This window comes from Podarcis erhardii, assembly GCF_964252035.2.
Source record: "Podarcis erhardii genome assembly, chromosome: 11".
NCBI lineage: Eukaryota > Metazoa > Chordata > Lepidosauria > Squamata > Lacertidae > Podarcis > Podarcis erhardii.
This window is the reverse complement of record NC_138501.1, coordinates 35629153-35648797: the sequence shown is the minus strand read 5'-3', so window position 1 is coordinate 35648797 and position 19645 is coordinate 35629153. Positions and strand designations below refer to the sequence as shown.

The following is a 19645-nucleotide window of genomic DNA, read 5'->3' as shown; positions in this document are numbered from 1 at the left end:
GACTATTCATAAATTAGTCCTGGAAAAAATAATGGAAAAGCATTCATAGGCAGTAGGTAGGCTAAATGTCTTACTCCAGTATTTAGGCATAAAACAATAGAACAGTTTCCAGGCAAGGCAGCTGATCAGACACTTCATAATATTGTTCCGTGAACTGCCCTGTAAAACCCCAGCCTTGGCATGAAGAGCATCATAAAGGAAAGGAGGAGGAAAATGGGAGAGACATATATCGAGAGACATATATCTTTTATCCTTCTTACAGGTACTTACTTGGTGGCCAGGCAACTGAGTTATTTGCCTGACTCAAAATGTATTATGATTAAGATTACTACTACTACTACTACTACTACTACTACTACTACTACTACTACTTGGTATTGCTGTGTTTTAGTTTCATTGTTTGAGATATAGATTGTATATACACTAGCATATAACTATAGCATATAACAAATGCTATTTATTTGAAAACTGTTTAGAGACTGTTCTGGTATTAAGCAGTAAATCAATATATAAAGTGAAACGAAATGAAGTATGTGTTCATACTGAAACCACAAACCAATTCAGTTATCAGTATTTGATAAAATGTTCAAACTAGTCTGCAAAGCAGGGAAGTATGAAAGCTTTAGCCATTGTTAGCTGAGTTTTGCCATATTAGTTAGATCAATTGGCTTAAAAATATATGGTTCCCTGATTAATCAGCCAGGAGATTTATTTTGGGGGGGTGATGGTGGTCTTATTTGTCACGGGCATACTCAGTGCTATTTTTCTAGAAAACGAGGTGCTGGAACTCATCATGAACACCTCCCTCGTTCTCTTAGAATGGCAATGGTGCTCACCTGACAAGTGTCAGAAGTGAGTTCCGGGGAGTTCTGGCTGAAAAAAGCCCTGGAAGCAGTTCTAAAAACTGCAGAGGACATTCATCAGCTTTAAAAGATTTTTTCTTTCCTCACAGGGGAGGGAATGACTTTTGTAAAACAATATCTGATCCAACACATGTGCTTCATCTAAAAAAGCAAAGGGTGGGGGTTTCTATCCAGTGTTAGTCATGCTCACAGTAGACCTACTGGAGCTTTGGAAATGACTAAATTAGGTCCATTAATATCAGTGGATCTACCCTGTGTATAACTTCCTTAGATACAATCCCCACACCCCAATTATTCCCTTTGCTTCAAAGCAATTTTTACTCATGTGCATATTTATTTAAATCTAATTGAGTGGTTAATCAACTAAAACACACATAATTGATCAATTAGGCTTCCTTTAAATGGGTGGCAATGGTAGTTATTAAAATATAGGTGACCTTGTTCAAAGCAGATATAAGAGGAATTTCAAAATAAACAAAATACGCAGGGTGCATCGTGGTTATAGAAATCGTCCATTGCATCAAACAAATATAGGCCCAGTTCTCACATGACATTAAACCAAAACAAACTTGGTGTGAGCATGCAGGTTCTCAGAGGAGTTTATGGCCACTATGTAGGTTCTCAGCATGGTCCTCCTGGTCTCATGCTGGTTGGGGCTAAGCCACAGAGGACCATGGCAGAATGCAGAGGCCTTGATCTCTGGGAGGCCATGTGTTCACTTGGGAACCTTTTTCAACTTGAGGGGTACACTGCCTTCTTGGGGCCACATGCCAGTGGGTGCATGGAGCAACTATTATTTTTGCATATGGCAGGCTAGTTTCTCCACATACTCATGCACCCCTCTCTATCCCCCACTCAGGTAAGTAAGAGTCATTATCAGAGTTCAATTATACATTCTAGCCAGGCAAAACCACTCAAGGAGAGCGCATACCAATGCTGGAACATGAGGAGAGTCCCTAAAAACTCTGCTCCCATTCACATAAAAACTGAAGTCTAGGCTCTCCCTAAGCATACAGTTGATGAGTTGTAAATTACAAGAGAACCAGTTAATCTCAGATGGAGGTACTGAAGATAGAAAGTTATTTCTGAGTAAGCATTCTGAGATGAGGTTGGGTTAGGCTAGGCTAGATAAAGGGCAGGCAGAGAGATAGACTAATGAGTGCAGGAGGCTTCTAAAGCAGTACATTACAAGGCACTGTGTCACTGGTTCCTGGCCCAGAGCTCCTGCTACCAGCTATCTTCTGCATCCCAGACACCTGCTTGGATTTCACTCAAAAGCAGCAGGCACCTGGCTTCATTCATTCAGGCAGTCAGGCAGTCAATTAATATAGTGCCTTTTAGCAAGGGGTGGGGGGAGTCCCTCCCAAGGCAACTTACAGAAACAGAAAAACAAGCCCAATGATGTAGATACAACTGAAGAAATCCTAAAACTCGAAGAGGAAACCTAAGCATCCAACAGCCAGCATGTACAGCACACATTAATAAAACAATGAACAAAGTGGAAAAGCTGTTAAGGATGTTCCCAAAGCCATATGTATATCTAAGGTGGGAGGGCATCCAGAAATGTGGGGTTGCCACTGAGAAGGTGGCAATCTGATAGACCTTGATGTTGGGCTAGAAAGCAGGACCTTCAAGGCTAGTTTGGGGGACTGAGGAGGGTCATAATAGATGCAGGCAATCCTTCAGATAACCTGATCCAAACCAATTCAAGGCTTCAGGAAGTATTGGTGTAATATGATCAGTAAGCTTGAACTGGCCCCCTCCCACAAGCATTCTGGCAGCTACATTCTGTACCAGTTTAAGTTTCTGAATAGTTTTTAAAGGCAGCCGTATATAGGACTACAGTATTCCAGTCTTGGTGACATATGCTTATAGTTCCCTCTTTGAGTCAGCAGATTTGGTAGCACAGGGAGTAGAGAATCTGGCAGCCAAGACTGCTCCATTTCAAACCCATGTACATAGGTGATGTCACCTAAGCTTGTGTCCCGAACCTGTGCCAGTAACAATGGTAAAAATATGGAAAAGGAACTGTAAACCATTAGAGCTTCTGGAGATATTTACAGCAAGTTTCCACCAGAAAAGCAATAGAGAGACAAGGAGAAACAGGAGAAACAAACAGTGAAACACGTCCTTTCTTGTTCCCTTAGAAATAGATGCTACAATACTATACAATACAATAGACACTACAGAAACTGTACTACAAGAAAACTAATTCAATCAATAGGGCCACCAAGGCTACAATCAGTAGACATTTCCTTGGAACTCATTCAACTCAATGGGATTAATTTCTGAATAAACACACAGAGGATTGGGCCACACAGTTATCTAGACCACAAACAGAATCAAGTGGACTCCCTGTTTGTTTAATGGATTATTACACTGCCATCCGCACTGCCGTCAGTAGAGAATACGCTTGAGCAAACATATTTATGCTGATCTAATCTTTGTATGCCACTTTCGTTCCTTGGGAATTCTAGCAAGAAGCAAAAATTAAGTCCTTTCATCAGCATTTCTACCTTGCCTTAATGCTTGTGCCAAAGAAAAGCATTATTCTTTACCTTGGTGGTTCTTGTAAACATGGAAGATTTTGAACATTTTACTGGTGGAAATGGGTCATAGGAAGGAGATGGACAAGCCAACTAACAAATGTTTGTTATTAGGAAACTTGCAACTATCAATGTAGTTTGTAGGTGGAGCCAGAGCCAGTGATACGTGCAGCCAACTAATTATAGGTTTGTTCCCATCTTTCTTCCTGCTGAGTTCTACAAGGGCAAAACTGAGACCGAGGAGGACAAAGTTTGCATCCAGCTTAACTGGTTGTAAAAAGGTAGGCAGGTGGGGGCTGGTCATGGGTAAACTCAGGTTGGTGAGGAAGTGCCCTGTCATCCTTAATGGACATGTCCCTCCCCCCGCCCACCAACACTGGTAGTTGAAATCCAACAGCATCTCAAAGGCACCACGTTGGCTATCACTGCCCTAAAGAATACTCCTGCTCTGTGCAGGCATATAGTTTCATGGATCCCTATCCTTCTGGCTCATTCCTTTGCTTCTCCTTCCAAGTCCTGAGCCTCATACCAGTATCATACCTGAGCATTATACCTAAGTGGTTAAACGATGAGCAGAGAAGGAATTGCTTTAGAAAATCAGCACTCCTTCCCTGCACTGCTAACGAAGTGGGCTCTTAGATCTGAGTCAAACGCAGGACTTCTTTACACAAAGAATATACCCATTTTCTTCCCACATTATTTTTGTTCTGCTGTGATCACGAAGGTCTGACCAAAATGTTATTAAAACCAAGTATTCTTTCTTAAGTAAACCGTGAATTTAAGACATCAAGCCCATCAAAAGGGCCTGAGTTATTTGACACCTCCCACATTGTAACAGAATTCTAAGTCTGGCGTGTAAAATAAATGCAGAATTCAAATGCATAGTGGTTTGGCTTTTCTCAGAAGCATGTAAACAGTGCAAAATCTACTGGGTTTATTTCCAAATATGAGTGCAATTGGATTACAGCTTATGTATTCATTTTATTTAGCCCATTACAAAATCCTATCTAATCTTTATCCCTTATTTTCTTCACAAGAGTTTAGGTCAATGCATGTTATTTCCCCCCTTTTATTCTGACAACAGCCCTGTAGTGTAGGTTAGGCTGAGAGAGAGTGACTGGCCCAAGGTTTCCCCTTCCCCCTGCCCCATATGCTTTGTAACTGAGCAGAGATTTGAATCTATTTCTCACTGATCAAGGCCCTGTTTCACAGTAAGCACTGTACCACGTTGACTCCCATAATCATGGAATAACTTCAGCTGCTTTAACTGCAGTAGATAGAGGTTCAGCATAATGCAAATGCTTGTTTGGATCCAGAGAGTCCCTGAGTAGAGTTCTACTCGTGGAAATCTCCTGCCGGGGGGCTGGGAGACAGATATTCCCCAATGTCCCCTACAGCCTCTGCACCCTTGCAAATCTGCTCTTGAAGGTTTGAGGACCCTCTAGAACAGCATCTGAGTTGGCTGGGGCAGGAGGCTGAAGGGGAATCGCTGAATTGTTTCCCCTTTCACAAGCAAGAGCCTCTCTGCTGGATAAAAACGCTTGCAGAGCATGAAAGGACTACTTTGGAGCCAGGTTGTGTCTTCATATATCTGACTAAAATGGCCAGTGCTTGAATTACCGGGGGGGGGGGGGGAGAGAGCTACTGTTTTTACAAATCTATGGGGCGCCATCATTTGGCCAAAATTGGGGAAATGTGGAAAGGCAGGCTTTGTAGATTTCAGTAAGTCCCCGGTCACACAGAGACATCCTGTTGCTTTGTATATGTTTAGGACTGAAAGTAATCTGCACACAGAATGCACACTCTTCAATGCCAGTTCTACCCAAGGCTAAAGTGCAATTATATATTTTGCAATCTACATGCATCCTGTTACAAATGGATGTGTTTTAGCATAGCCACTTAAGTTTATGAGTGAGAAAATAAGAGACAAGAGGAGATTAATCTGCTAGTTCAAGATGGTATGCCAGTGAAGCAGAATCAGAAACAGACCTATAGCCATTGCATTCCCATCCTGGTAACCTCTAGCCTGTAGACTGCAGTCCACCTGTAGCAACGTTGTCTCTCTGGGTGCAGGGCACATGCCAAGCACATTTATTTAGTCAAGACATTCCATTTAATGACAAGGAGCTCCCATGAAGTGATCTTGGTTCTTGTTTGTGATGAAAACAAATTAAAGCATTTGAGGTTCAACATTTTTTCTCCTTGTCATCACATGCATTAAGATGTTGCCATTTAATTTGCTTCAGATTTCAACATTTTTGGCTTTTACTTTCCGTGTCTTTGCAGAATGCTTTTGTGCAGGAATGAACTTTCTGCAAACAGGTGGAGACAATTCCACAGACAACTTCATCTTAAATTGTTCTATAAGGTTGTTTCACACTTTTCTCAGAAACAAACCAATATTTTCCACCACCTTAACTCAGTTCTTATGGTGTAGCCAAACTAAGTTATCTGACAAGTATACGAGTATGATACTCAAGTTTTCAAACACTTGTTTGCAACAGTCACACTTGGATTTTTTAAGGTGTACACTTAAATCATAGATGCACTCTTCAAAATGTGTGGAAGGCTCCATTTGACCTCAAAATAACTCATAACCAGTTTTCCCCCTCGCTATTATATGCATAATGAATGCTTGTCTCACCTGAGTGATTAAAGTCATCAGCATATAGCATTTTTTCAACAGCTATATAATCTACGTCATTTCTATAGGTCACTATATACAGAGTGTGGATGTGGTTGTTCTTTTACGAATTTATAGCAAAACAAACAACCATTTTAATTTATGCTACTCAACAGCTTGTCCTGAAGGACATAAAAAAGGTGAACAATATTCTGATCATTTCTGCAAATGATCGTACAACTTTAAAAAAGTAAGGTATTTTATTAAAGGTTATAAATTATACTAAAAATATAAAAAAATACAAAGCACCTTGACTCATAAGAAACTTCTAAATATGCCTTTGCTGGTTGAAATCTGAAGAAGTCCAAATGCTGTGTGTTTTAAATTATTTTTTAAAATGTCTCAGTTTTGGAGAAAAGCTTTGTGTAATTTATAGAGTGTCTTGAATGCGCGAGTACATTTTACATTTCAAAGTTAGGAGTATTGCCTTTGAAATGTGTTTTCCATAAATATCAATTCATTTTTATACACAACAAACATTATTTTACAAGTTGGTGAAAGATGGAGCCGTAAAGGAAGATGAAGTCAATGACACACACTGGCTAACACACCTGCAGCCCTAATTTGGAAAAGGGACTGAGTTCTAAAACTCCAACAAGACAAAAGAAACAGTAAATATCAACATTTTAATTTATTACGCTGTCATTAACTGGAGGATTAATACCTGCAGAAAATACTGAGCACTTGGTTTAAGAGCCAATATGGATTATTCTTGAAAGCACTGTGTCACAAGCTTTCCACAATTAATCTTCTTTTGTCCCCAGAAGGTTTAAACTCCATGTAATTATAATTCTAATAAAAGCATTTATTTATTTCAGAATGATCCTATGCACATAGATTTCCAAGTAAGAGAGAGGCTCAGAGAGTTCAGCAGGGCTTACTCCTAGGTGAGTGTGCACTAAGCAGTGTGCCTAATCTCAGCATTTAGACTTTGTTAAGTCTCTCTCAGAGTTTTTCCACCAGACACCCTGACCCACTACAGATCACACTAGTGATGTAGATATGAAATTACAGTTTGGGGGAGGAGGGAAATAACAGCAACATGATATCACTAATGCTAATAACCACAAGGACTGGATTCTTTGTATCACTGAATGTTTCATCTTAAAAACGACTATAGCAACGTAAAAAGAGAGTGCTAGGGAATTGCCTTATCCAAGCGATGCTTCCCCCTTTACCAGAGGGGCACAATGACACCACCATGAACAAGGTCACGAGTTTGTAGCAGAGATGTGTGCGGCGTGCGATGCAATTTGAAATGTCAACTCTGGTATTTGTGCCTCCTGTGCAGAGTGCTGTAAGAGCACGTTAACCCAGATTATATATAAATCAAGGCAGCTACCCCAATGAAAAATTAATATCCCATTTCCCTCATTCTACTGCTCTGTAATGTACACTCTAGAAAATGGCATGGACCTGCTTACTGCAAACAAAGTCAGAGATCATAAATGGAGCTGTTGTCGCCTGCCAGTAGCAGCTCTCCTGCTGACTGATTGCAAGAGGAAGTTGTTCTTAAACAGTGATGTCACTCTGTGATCTGTCAGTCACCATGTAACAGCAGCAACAACAACACAACCTATAGTTCACTCCATAGGAAGCAATTCAGCAGCCCTTTCCCCGCTTCATATCTCTTTCTGGAAATCAATTAACTGCATCTAATCAAGGGTCGATTTATGAAGCTCTCCCACCAAATTAACCGCCAATAATTTGATACCATGTGTGGGAGTGCAGAACTGTGCCTCTCCATCCCTTTCAGACCCCTCTGGAATCCCAGAGGACTCGCTGTAATAAAAAGCAGGTTATCCTTGAAATGTTTTCATAAAGTGATGTGTGCATATGAAGCGGTTGAGGGGACTGGAGGGAAGATGGAGAAGGATAGATGGATCCTTTGCTGTGGACCTGCTCACAGCACCAGATACCAGGGGAGTATTACTACACAGTTCCACCTCAACTCACCCACGTGCTTGGTTCCTGAGTCTTTTAAAAGATACTTGCCTTACTTGCAAGGCAAAGGGAAACTAGTTTGCTTGGATTCAACCCCGCTTACCTCTACCCCACCCCCTTTTAGCCTGGGCCTACTATGGGCAAGAAAGATCTGGGGGTCAACAGACAACTCAAAGGATTGCCCAGATCAACCAGACCCCTACTCTAATTCGCATCCAATGCCCAAGCTAGTGCCCACTACTCCAAGCACCACATCCAGCGGCCCTCTTGTGCCTCATCATTCCTCCCTCACTGCCTGCCTCCCAAATCCCCCCACCTCCCCCCAATGACCCCCTCGATACCCCCCCGTGCCCTCTCCCCCTACGGCCCTGTCAATTACCCCTGGCTTCCCGTCTCTCCCATGCTTGCACCCGCCCCATGCTCTCTTTCTATTGACCCCCGTCCCTTAAAGCTCCCCTCCCCTGGGGGGATACTTCCCCCCACAAACACCCAACGCCCTCTCTACAACTTAACGCCCCCCCCCGCGCTCCGTCCAAGGATCCTCCTCCCTTCTTCCCTCACCTGTCGGAAGGGGTGGGATGGAGGAGGGTGGCTGAAATGACCCTCGGCGCGCAGAGCCCCTTCCCCGCGCCCCTCCCGCGTACCGTCTGAAGCCCTGGAAGGACGAGGGCCAGGACATCCTGGATTTCTTCAGGCCGGGCCGGTGGCCGGTCTCCAGGGCGAACGACGCGCGGTCCATGGCGCGGCTGTACAGGTAGCGCTCCGTGTCCGAATAGCCCCGGTGCCTCACTCTGCCGCCGCCGCTGCCCCCGACGACGCGACCCCGGGCGGCTGTAGGGAGAGGAGGGGCGGGCGGCAGCGGCGCGGGAAGCGGCGGCGGCGGCGGCGGGCACTGGGGCGCCTGCGGCTGGTGCACGAGGAAGTGGTGCTGCTGGCGGAGCTGGTAGCGGCAGTGGTGCTCGTGGCGCCACAAATGCTTGGGCGCCGCCGGGCTCCCGTCGCCGGGGCCGCCGCCGCCGCCGCCGGGCTCCGCCGCTTCGACCAGGCTGGGGCGGCTCTCCTCAGCCTCCATGCTGGGGCCGCCGCCGCCGCCGACGGGGCAAAAGGCGAACAGAAGCGCCGCGCACCCGCTGTCCTTGCCGCTTGCCGAGCTGCAGACGCGCTCCTTCGCTGATCGCCGGGCGCGCTCGCTAAGCAACGGCGGCGGGGCTGCCTGCCTGCGCGCCTGCCCTCGCCTCGCCTCGCCTGCTCAAGCCCGCCTTGCGCCACTACCGGGCTGCTGCTGCTGCTGCTGCTGCTGCTGAAAAGTTGGACAGCTCCCTGCGCCGGCTGCTGCCAGGCGGCGGAGAAAGGCACTCCCTCGGCGTCTGCTCGCCAACTCGGCCGCTAGGAGACGACGTTGCCTGGCCTTAGGGCTGCCACTTGCCCAAGGGGCGGAGGCGGCGGCAGCCAGCGCGAACCCAGAGCACCGGAGGAGGAAGACAGAGCAGCGCCCGGCTGCAGCCAGGGAAGCAGCCGCCGCCGCCGTAGCAGCCGGCATAGACCGGAGTGGGCGCCTGGGGCTGAGCAGCGTGGACGCGCGGCGGCCGAGACTGCTGCGCTGACCTAAGCGGAGTTTTCCTCCAGCTCCATCGCCTCCAATCGCGTCTCCTCCGCCTCTGCGAGCTCCCGGGAAAGGGGCTTCTCGCTGCCTTTCTGCGCTCGCCTCCCCGAGGCTGCCATTCGGTCACTTCTCGTTTTTAGACAGACCCACCCCGCTCTCTCGCTCTCTCTCCACCCGCCCCCCCCTTAAGAAGTCACTTTGGGTGGCAAAGTTGCACAAAGTCGACGTCGCTGCGAAAGGGAGTCTGGGTTTAAGGAGGGGGGTGTGGAGAAACAGGGAGCCGAAAGCTGTCCCATTGCCTCTTTTGCGCATCCATATATTTGGGGAACTATTTCTCTCTGTGTGTGTCTTTTTGCAATCGAAACGGGGAGGGAGGCAGAGGTCCTCCGTGCACCAGCGTTCTCCAAAGTGCTCCACTTAAGGCTTGAAATATTAAGCTGCTCCTCTCCCCCAGCCCTTCCTCTCCCCGCCTTTCTCTAAGTACTCCTGGCTGCGAATTAACACCGCGGAGCTTTAATTATAACGAGTTCTGCGTCTTCCGTTACGAATAAAGGATAGGTCAAGTTCTTCTATTATTATGAACCACCAGTTTCAGGAGTTTGTGAATGCCGGGGAAAATGCCTTTGAGCAGCTGATTCTCTGTGCGTGACAAAAATAAAAATAAAAAATGATTCCACTGTTTAAAAACAGACCCGGCTAATCAAAGTGGATTTTATTTTAAGCAGTAAAATGCTACTATTCTAAAATAAACTCATAGTACTAGGCGAGAGAGGTCTCCTTTAGGGAGCAGCAGCTGTGAATCCTCTTCTCTGTGTTTCAGATTACCTGCGATGAGAGCATCTAGATCCCAGGTTATTATGAGGGATAGGAACAAGATCAACACAAAAGCATCTGAAATGCCCTGTTTTTCTTTTCTGTCTCTAAAAACAAACAAACCTAAAAAAAACAACCCTCTCATAAACGTGAATCTATCCAAATAATAGATTTGACGCTAAATGTGAATTTGTGTCTCCGGCTCAGGAAGGCATTCAGACACATGATTAAACCAGTTCATGCAATGATTACATCCACATAAACCAAGGCAAATAGATATTGCACAGAAGAAGAGTTTTGCTGAACCTGGCCAAAGACTCCTCTAGACCAGCCTAGGGTAGTCTTCACCAGTGATGTTTTGGACCACCACTTCCATTAGCCCCAGCATGTAGAAAGTACTACCATATTTGAAAGTGGTTCTATTTCACTTTCAAATGGATGGGCACTTCACTATTAGAGGGTTACTGAGGTGAGCCTGCCATCTTTATTTTTCACAAATGTGCTCCAGTCAAGTGACCCCATGCTTTGCACACAGCTGGAATGCTACCCTAATGTTTTGGTTCTGTGCCCAGAAAATGCTAAAATCTTCATACCCTGCATCTGGGGCTTCATGCATGTTTTTCAAGAGACATAACAAGATATGAAGTCTTAGAGCTTTGCAAATGAATTAAAAATTAGGAAATCACTGGTCCAGATGGCACCCACCCAAGCTTTCTTAAATAACTCAAATATAAAATTCCTGATCTTCCCAATGAAAATATGCAACTTGTCCCTAAACTTGGCCTTTTTCCTAGACAACTGGAAATTAGCCAATACAATGCCAGTTTCTGGTTTTTTTAACTGCATGCAGAAGGATCAAGAAAAATATAGGGCAACCGCTTAGCATCTGAATAAAGTGGTGAACAGCATTATTACAGATAGAATTATTAAGCATATAGAAGAACAAGTTTTCTGAGGAAGACACAGCATGACTTCTGGAAAAGGAAGTCCTGCCTCACCAGCCTTTTGGAGTTCCTTTAAAGTGTCATCAAGTATGTGGATGGGGTAATTTGGTAAACAAGAGATGGGAAGTCTTTTTGGCCTGGTACACCAGGTTGCTTTATTATTATTATTATTATTATTATTATTATTAAATTAATTAATTAAATGTATATACTGCCCTTCATCAAAAGATCTCAGGGTGGTTCAGAGAATAAAATACAGGATAAAACACAAGTAAATACTTGGATCACAGCCATTCCAGCAGGGTTGAACTGACTGCCCAACAGGAGATGAGCAGTTACTTCAACTGTACTCATCTACAGGGATTGTTTACACCAGGGTTTCCCAAACTTGGGTCTCCTGATCACTGGTCCTGCTAGTTAGGGATGATGGGAGTTGTAGTCCAAAAATAGCTAGAGACCCAAGTTTGGGAAACCTTGGTATACATGATCAAGCTCTTCATGGGATGCTCAGTTGTGCAGCCAATCTACATGCATCCCTATCTGCCCTTCACCTGATACCAGGTGTAGAGTAGTCATGGTTGGGGGAAATGGCCTCGTGGGCCAAAGTAGGACATGTGATGGGCCAACTTTGGACCACAGGGTAGAGCTTCCCAACCGCCATCAGCAAGGGTTCCTGAGAAACTTAACACATGGAATCAGAAGGCACAAGTAAATGATTAAACAAGAGGAAGCAGAGAATAGGAATCAATGAAAAATTCTTGAAATAGAGGGAAGTAAGCCATGGGGTCCCCCTGAGACTTTACATAGTATTCAGTGCTGTTTAACTTGTTCATAAGTGATCCAGAGTTAGTGATGACCATCGTGGTAACCAAATTTATAGATAATACCCAGTGATTCTAGAAATGGAAAACTCAGGCAGACTTGGAGTGCCACTCCAAGTGGTGGATGGGCAACAAGAAGTGGAACATGGCTCAGGGTAAATAAATGCAAAGTAATCACACAACGGCAGAGAATTCAAAGTTCACATATACATTGATGAAATCTGAGCTCGTGGATTAACCCAGGAAAGAGATGTCGAGGCTGATGGTGCAATGAAAACACCAGCCTAGTATATGGCAACTGAGAAAGAGACAAAACCCACACTGGGGAATAGTACTGAAAATTCAGCCTCCGGTATTGCAATGCCTTTCTACAAACCTATTGTGCAGCCACATTTTGAATACTGTGCACAGTATCCCCCCTCCATCTCAAAAAGGGTATTGTAGGAATGGAAAAGGTGCAGGAAAGGCTAACTAAAATTAGCAGAGGCTATGACAAAAGGTGGGCAGGCGGAATGGGAGGAGCAGTTATCAGGTGGGAACACCCATGGCAGGGCCACCCACTCCCTGAGCCAACAGATGCAGTCACTACCAGTGCAATCCTATGCAGCTTTACTAAAAAGTAAATCTTGCTGTGTTCAATGGGGATTACTCTCAGCTAAGTTTGGACAGACTTTCAGCCTAGATCAACGTCCTTGAATTTTCCAATACACTTTCAATGGACCTCATTTTGCTAAGGAATTGAATGAGTTCTTGAATGGCATTGACTAAGGCCTAGTTCCTACTAAACCACAAAGTGTGGTTGATGTTTTCTTATGGTTGCTTCCTACACCTCTCTGGTAGCATCAGATTGGAGGAACTACCTCAGAGGGATAGGATCATAGGGGAAGAACTAAATGGTTTCTAATGCTGATGTAATTCCTCCAATGCCCTGCCCTGTCCTTCCATATTGTTCTTCTATTCCTGTGTTACCTGAGTGGGAGTACAATGGGACACAGCTCCAGGAAAGTGGCAGCCGCACTGCTCTGGTAATGTGGGATCTAAATCTTAGCCAGTCTTTATATAATGAGCTCTCTAAAGTCTATGGTATATTTATTGAAAACTTCAGACAAACCAGCTCTGTATTTTGCAGTTGCACAGTTTTCACACAGTATCTGGTTTACGGCAGCAGCATCCTTCTTCTGAAAGTGGAAAAAGAATTCAGCAGATAATCGCTACAGAAATACACTGGAAACATGAATGAATAAACAGAAGAAAGCAAGGCTTTTAAATCACGGAGGCCTGATTAAGAATAAAAGATGCAGATACATTTGAAAACCACATGTCGTAAGAGAGAGAGGACAGTGTTACCAAAGCAGACAAATACTGCAGCATAAATTTAAATAAAGCATTTATCGTCCATTTCAAACAAAGGGGCAATGTAAGATAAGGCTAACATTAATTTGTCAACTTCAACATGCTTTCTGAAGTCATATACAGTGGTAGGGAGAGAAAAATTAACACTGAAGAGTCTCTGAATGTCCTACATGATTACACAATTTACAGACCAATCCTACGCATGCATGCTTGGAAATAAAACTCACTGACTTTAATGGGACTTTCTCCCAAGTAAATGTGCTATTGAAACCCCATTCGCTTTTCCTCTAGTCAGTTGCTTAGTGATAAAATCAAAACATGGTGATTTAAAGAGAGTTAACCTTTTCCCCATGACATTTTTTTCTGATTTAGGCTGCAATCCTATGCACATTTACCAGGGAGTAATTCTCACTGATCACAATGGGATTTACTTCTGAGTAAATACATTGGGCTTGTGCTGCAAATTACCCTGTTCCCAAAAGCTATTACTTGCCCCATTAGAGAAACTTATGTGTATCCATACATTTTCCCCAATATGGAAAACAGCAGCTTTGGGAAAGGAAAGTAATGGGATCTTTCATCAGGAAAACAACATGGGAAGAAGAGGCAAAGCTCTTCCCCCAAATGCAATCTCAGCCCTAGGTCCCTCTTCTCCCACGGTTCTTTTATACAGAAGTGTGATAGATCACTTTTTCACATTAAAAACCCTACACATATTACAGCTTTTTCTTAGGCACAAATTTGTGTTAACCAGATTTGTCTCAGTTTCAAATTGTACAACATGTATGTGCTTTCTGAAATCCTTCACATTCTTTAATAATAATTATTTAATCAATACATTCCCAGTTGAGAAGGATCACTTCAGATTGGAGAGACACAGAGGATTTGATAAAAGAAAACTACAGGATCAACCCAAGTTATATTAAAATATCTCCACAGAGAACAGCTGACAGAGAAAGTAATATGCAATGCCTTAAAATAGACCCAGTTCAGCTAGTTCCACCAAAAGCCATTCAATATTATTCCAGGGAAAGGCAAAATCTGCATCCTGGTCTAGCTCAGAAGCCCTGTGCAATCCCATACGCAATGCAAGTGAATTCATATGCTATGTGAGCCATGCAGCCTTTGCAGATTTCACATTTCCATAATGTATGTAGCAGAGATATTATACAAATAACACGCAAAAGATGCATGGCTATCTTCTTACACCTAATGGGCTGTATCTTATTTTTTCTAACCAGCTGCCTCCTTTTTCCGTGCTGCAAATCAAAGTGCACTTGTAAACTCAGAGGCGCTTTCAAACCTACTTACAATGCTTCTTATGTAAGAAAAGAAAAAAGAATCAAAGGGGAAAACAAATGCTTTCTACAACAATACCAGTTTTGTTTACGTGGCCTGATCATTTTACAGGCCTACACAACTTGCAATCCATTAAGTAGAATGCAGCCAATATCTTTATGTCTCTATGTCTTCATATGTCCCTATAAGCAGTGAGTCCTGCATTGCAGGGGGGTGAACTAGATCAGGCATAGGCAAACTACGGCCCTCTAGATGTTTGGGACTACAATTCCCATCATCCCTGACCACTGGTCCTGTTAGCTAGGGATGATGGGAATTGTAGTCCCAAAATCTGGAGGGCTGGAGTTTGCCTATGCCTGGACTAGATGAGCTTGGTGAACCTTCCAGCTCCACAATTCCTTGATTCTATATATCTTATAGACAAATTTGTGGAGGACAAGCCTATCACATGGCTACTGGCCATGATCGCTATGTTCCACCTCCACTGTTAGAGGCATCATGCCTCTGAATACCACTTGCTGGGAGTCACAGGTGTGCAGAGTACTGTTGTATTCATGTCCAGCTTGCAGGTTTGCACAGGCATCTGGTTGGCCACTGTGAGAATAGGATTCTGGACTAGATGGGCTACTGGCCTGATCCAGAAAGCTCATATTATTTTATGGTGGCTCAGCAGAGTTTGGAAAATTCATGTTTTGTGCCTGCACACGACTGTAAGAGCAGATGTCAAGTGCCTGGAAGGCCATAGTACATGGCTGATAATAAAGATGACTGACTGTGATTTTTGCAATCTTAAGTTCAAGTTGCCCCCTTTCTGCATCAATTTGTATGGTTTTTTTAAAAAAAATCCAGACAAAAATTCTAACAAAACACACTTCTATATGTTATCTCCATGGATATATTTTCTGTGTATGCAATTTCCCTTAACATATGTGATTTTGTGCCATTTTTTGGCTGAAGAACTGCACTGAGTATCAAAGGCTGGCTATGTTTCAGTTTGCTCATTGTTCCAGGAAATAAAATTTGGTAGGTTCACATTAGCTTGCCAGTTGAACACATCCCTCCCCCATTCCTAGGTAGTAAGACTACATTTGGCTTAGAGAATCATAAAGAGGGCGGCATCCTCACTTGGCACCTTGGACAGCTGCATTCATTACTGCAGGCAATCACTTTGGCCTGTTCCTACCCTCCATTTCATCTGCTGGCAGTAGCCAAGTCTGAGAAACTGTGGGAAAGTTGAAATGGTTGGTGGCAACCCAATCTCAGCTGTGAACAAGACCACAGCTGTGGGTGGACACACTTATGGGGGGGGCACCAGAATGCACTATCAGGACCCCACTCAAACCTGGAGCCAACCCTGTTCATAAGTTGTGTTGACTCTGCCTAATACAACTACAGTAGTGTTCACAGAAGATGGATTCTCCAGACTTTTTTTTTTTTTTTTTGAAAATGGTAATCTGGATTTGAAACTGTTCTTGTGTTTGTTTTCTGCATAGCATCAGTGTTCTCAGCTGAAAATGTTAGATGTGTCAAGCAAAATTAATTGTGGATCTCATTCATCAGACAAATTATTCGAATCTCATCGGTACCGCCCACTGGAGCAAAGCTGGAGTTGTGATAGCTTTCAAAGCAAGAGAAAAATGATTTGCATATTGTGTCTCAAGGACAAAAAGGCAGTGAAGGGGCAGGCAGAGGTGTGTGTGTGTGTGTGTGTGTGTGTGTGTGTGTGTGTGTGTGTAAGCAACACACGGATCAAACTGCTCATTGTAAAAAGGAATGGGATGATGACAAAAATAGCAGTTGTCAGAAGACACACAAAAGATTTGCTCCTCCCAAAATGTTTTGAATAGCACACTGTCTAAGGGGTCATAAAAATAGCTGAGGGGAAGGGGGTGTCTAAGTTTCCTTGATGAATAATTAGAGCCCCAGATGGCTGTCCTTCTTAATTGTAGTCAGGATGTGAAATTGTCTTTGGATTAATTTACACTTTCAAATCTGTCTTTGAAAGGCAATAGACAAAAATCATGAAAGCTGAAGTTCTGCTGACATTTCTAATACTAGTAGAACTCTCTATTACTGACGTCCTTCCTCCCATTCCTCCACACTCTATGCATCAGGGATGGGCAACTTCAGATGTTGCTGAACTTGGAAGTTCATGTTGAGAGCTGGAGTCCAAAAATACCTGTAGGGCGACCCTTTACCTGTGCCTGCTACACATGATGTTGTAGAGTGACTTGCCTAATCCTATATAAGTCCCAGTTTTATTTGAAGGAGTTATTTTCTCGTGGTCCCCAACACAGATTTGGAATGATGAATTTTGCACCTTGTTCCTTCCAGCGCCAGTCTATCCTTTTACATGCTAATTAAAGTGTTTATGTCTGTTCTGCAGCACATTCGTAACAATGTTTAGTTAGAAGTAAGTCCTATTGAATTCAATGGGGCTTAGTCGCAAGACTTTAAAATGCTCATACCCTCTATTTCTCAACTTGGAAAGGTTCTGTTGTAGAGGACCCCACTGCGTTTCTGGCTGTTGAGACACAACACACACGTTTTGTAAAGAAAAGGATGTGGTCCAGCCCTTTTGTATGTTTAACCAAATAGCAAGTCCCATTTCGTTCCTCTCACCTTATGTGTGTAGGCTTGCAGCCATAGCTGGGCTGTTGCAGAGTGGGGGAAAGGAGATAATGAAGACTAGTGAAGTTAAAAGCCAACAGAGAAGTCCATGAGAGGTCTAGAGGGTGGCAACATGAGAGCAGGCCTTTTCTGCAATGGCTCCCTGTTTGTGAAATGCTCTTCCTAGGGAGGTTCACCTGGCGCCTTCACTACATATATATCTTTAGGTGCCAGGCAAAAACTCTCCTCTATATCCAGGCCTTTGGGCTTTAACTATCTGTGGCCTTTTAGAAGTGGGCAGGGTGTTTTTAATGTATTTCTCTCTCCCCTTGGTTTGACTGTATCTATGTGGGGTTAATTGTCTGTTTGTTTGTAAGCTGCTTTGGGTTGCCCTAGGCAAGATAAAGCAACCGACAAATCTAATAAATAATAAAATAATAAGTACATGGGGTTAGAATTACAGCCTTAATGGAACATAGGAAGCTGCCTTACATCAAATCAGACCAGTGGTCAATATAACTCAGCATTGTCTATGCTGACCAGCAGTGGCTCTCCAGGGTTTCGGAGAGGATTGTCTCCCAGCCTTACCTGGAGATGAGGAGATGCCAGGGATTGAACCTGGGACCTTCTGCATGCAAAGCAGATGTTCTACCACTGAGCCACACACCCTCCCCGATATATAAAATTACGGCTTAGTCAAAATGGTGATGGGATGTTCTAATGGAAAACTTACCTGCTACAAAACATGTTCAGGGAGGAGCTATATGGGATGAATGTGTTCTCTCAGTCAAACTGAGAGCAGGTAGCATTGCCCTCACTCTTATATAGCTTTGTGTTGTGTGTTGTTTCATACAGCCAAGTCTGGCTAGGATACATGCTGAATCACCATGCTGCTTGGCTACATGATTCCTAACTGGCTGGATACAATAGTCAAATAATTATAAGTGGCTTTGTTGGAATCATTCTTCTTGAGATCAGAATGTGTTTGGATGTGTGCATGTGTGTAGATTTGGGTGCTATTTTGCGGCTAAAAAAGGGAGGTTCCCACCATGATACAAAAACAAATTTTCTCCCAAATCTTTTTGTGAAGTTTTAGAAGACCAATTCAACAACTTTGGTGAAGTGCTTTATAAGTTACATAAATCATGTAACAGTACATGTTAAATGTCAACATATATTTCCCTCGGGGTCCCTTCCAACTCTACAATTGTATTATTCCTTGCTATCATAATTGTTCTGTACTGAGCATACAGCTCTTGCTGAACAGGCATACAGAGTTCCAATGTGATTTGAAGTCTGTGAGAATCCAGATACTCACATCAGTGAGATTCTTCCCTTTCTGTTGTACCATGTTTATTTTCTCTGAACTACATTACAGCAAATACTTTTATTGGACATCCCTAAATGCAATTATTCTGAATTTAAAATGGAAACTTCATAATTATTGCTATTGCTTCTAACAGAACTTCCATGCTAATGCTTATGCATTTACTCAAGTGCTCATTAAAACATATTATGGCATTATGCACTAATGGTCTAATGTAGTTCCTAGACAACCCCATCATTTCCTTGCATTTTATACGTATGGTACTCTGAAAGGTCCCTGCAATATTTTCCTGGAAATGCTTTTTAATAGGTCTACATGGGCTTAAATGTGAGGAGCAATATACAGAAATAATAAATATACTGTAATTAAACCAGAAAATAGAAGGACTTGGTGTTTATGTATCTGTCATCATTTATAGGAACTCTAGGAAATAAACTCTATGTCACCTGGCTACCTTAATTGTCTCTACACAGTCCTCATGGTTTGAATTGATAAGTTGCCTGCTTATTGCATTCAGGTGCTGATGGTAATGAGTAACCTGGTAGTGAAGGGAAATGTGTTGGGAATAAAATGAACCCACCATGTTGGTTTGTTTACTGAGCGTGGGATTAAGATTAAGTAGCTGCGATAAACCTGGCAGTTTAACATGAAAGGCAATTTTGTGAGTTACCATTTGAACAGCATGTAAGAGAGAGTGTTTGGTGTGTTTGATTGAATCGGAGGCTATAGCAAGGCAGATCTGAGTCAAGGGCTATCTTCCTAGTTTAGGAAACCTGGAGCCTTTTAGATGTTGCTGGTGGATTCCAACTATCATCTTTCCCAGTAGCATAGCAAATGCT

The 19645-nt window shown here is 43.4% G+C and overlaps 1 protein-coding gene across 3 annotated transcripts in view; it reads right to left on the bottom strand.

Moving 5' to 3' along the window:
* PDE4D (phosphodiesterase 4D) overlaps nt 1-19645 on the bottom strand; it is a 627484-nt gene that overhangs the window by 415736 nt on the left and 192103 nt on the right. The window contains exon 1 of one of the 3 annotated variants that reach the window (XM_081880741.1): nt 8681-9272. The exons of the other annotated variants lie outside the window; for them this stretch is intronic. Coding sequence (XP_081736867.1) covers nt 8681-9108 — 428 coding nt within the window. The 5' untranslated portion in view covers nt 9109-9272. Of the gene's footprint in view, nt 1-8680; nt 9273-19645 lie in introns of those variants that run through there. 3 annotated transcript variants of the gene reach the window in all.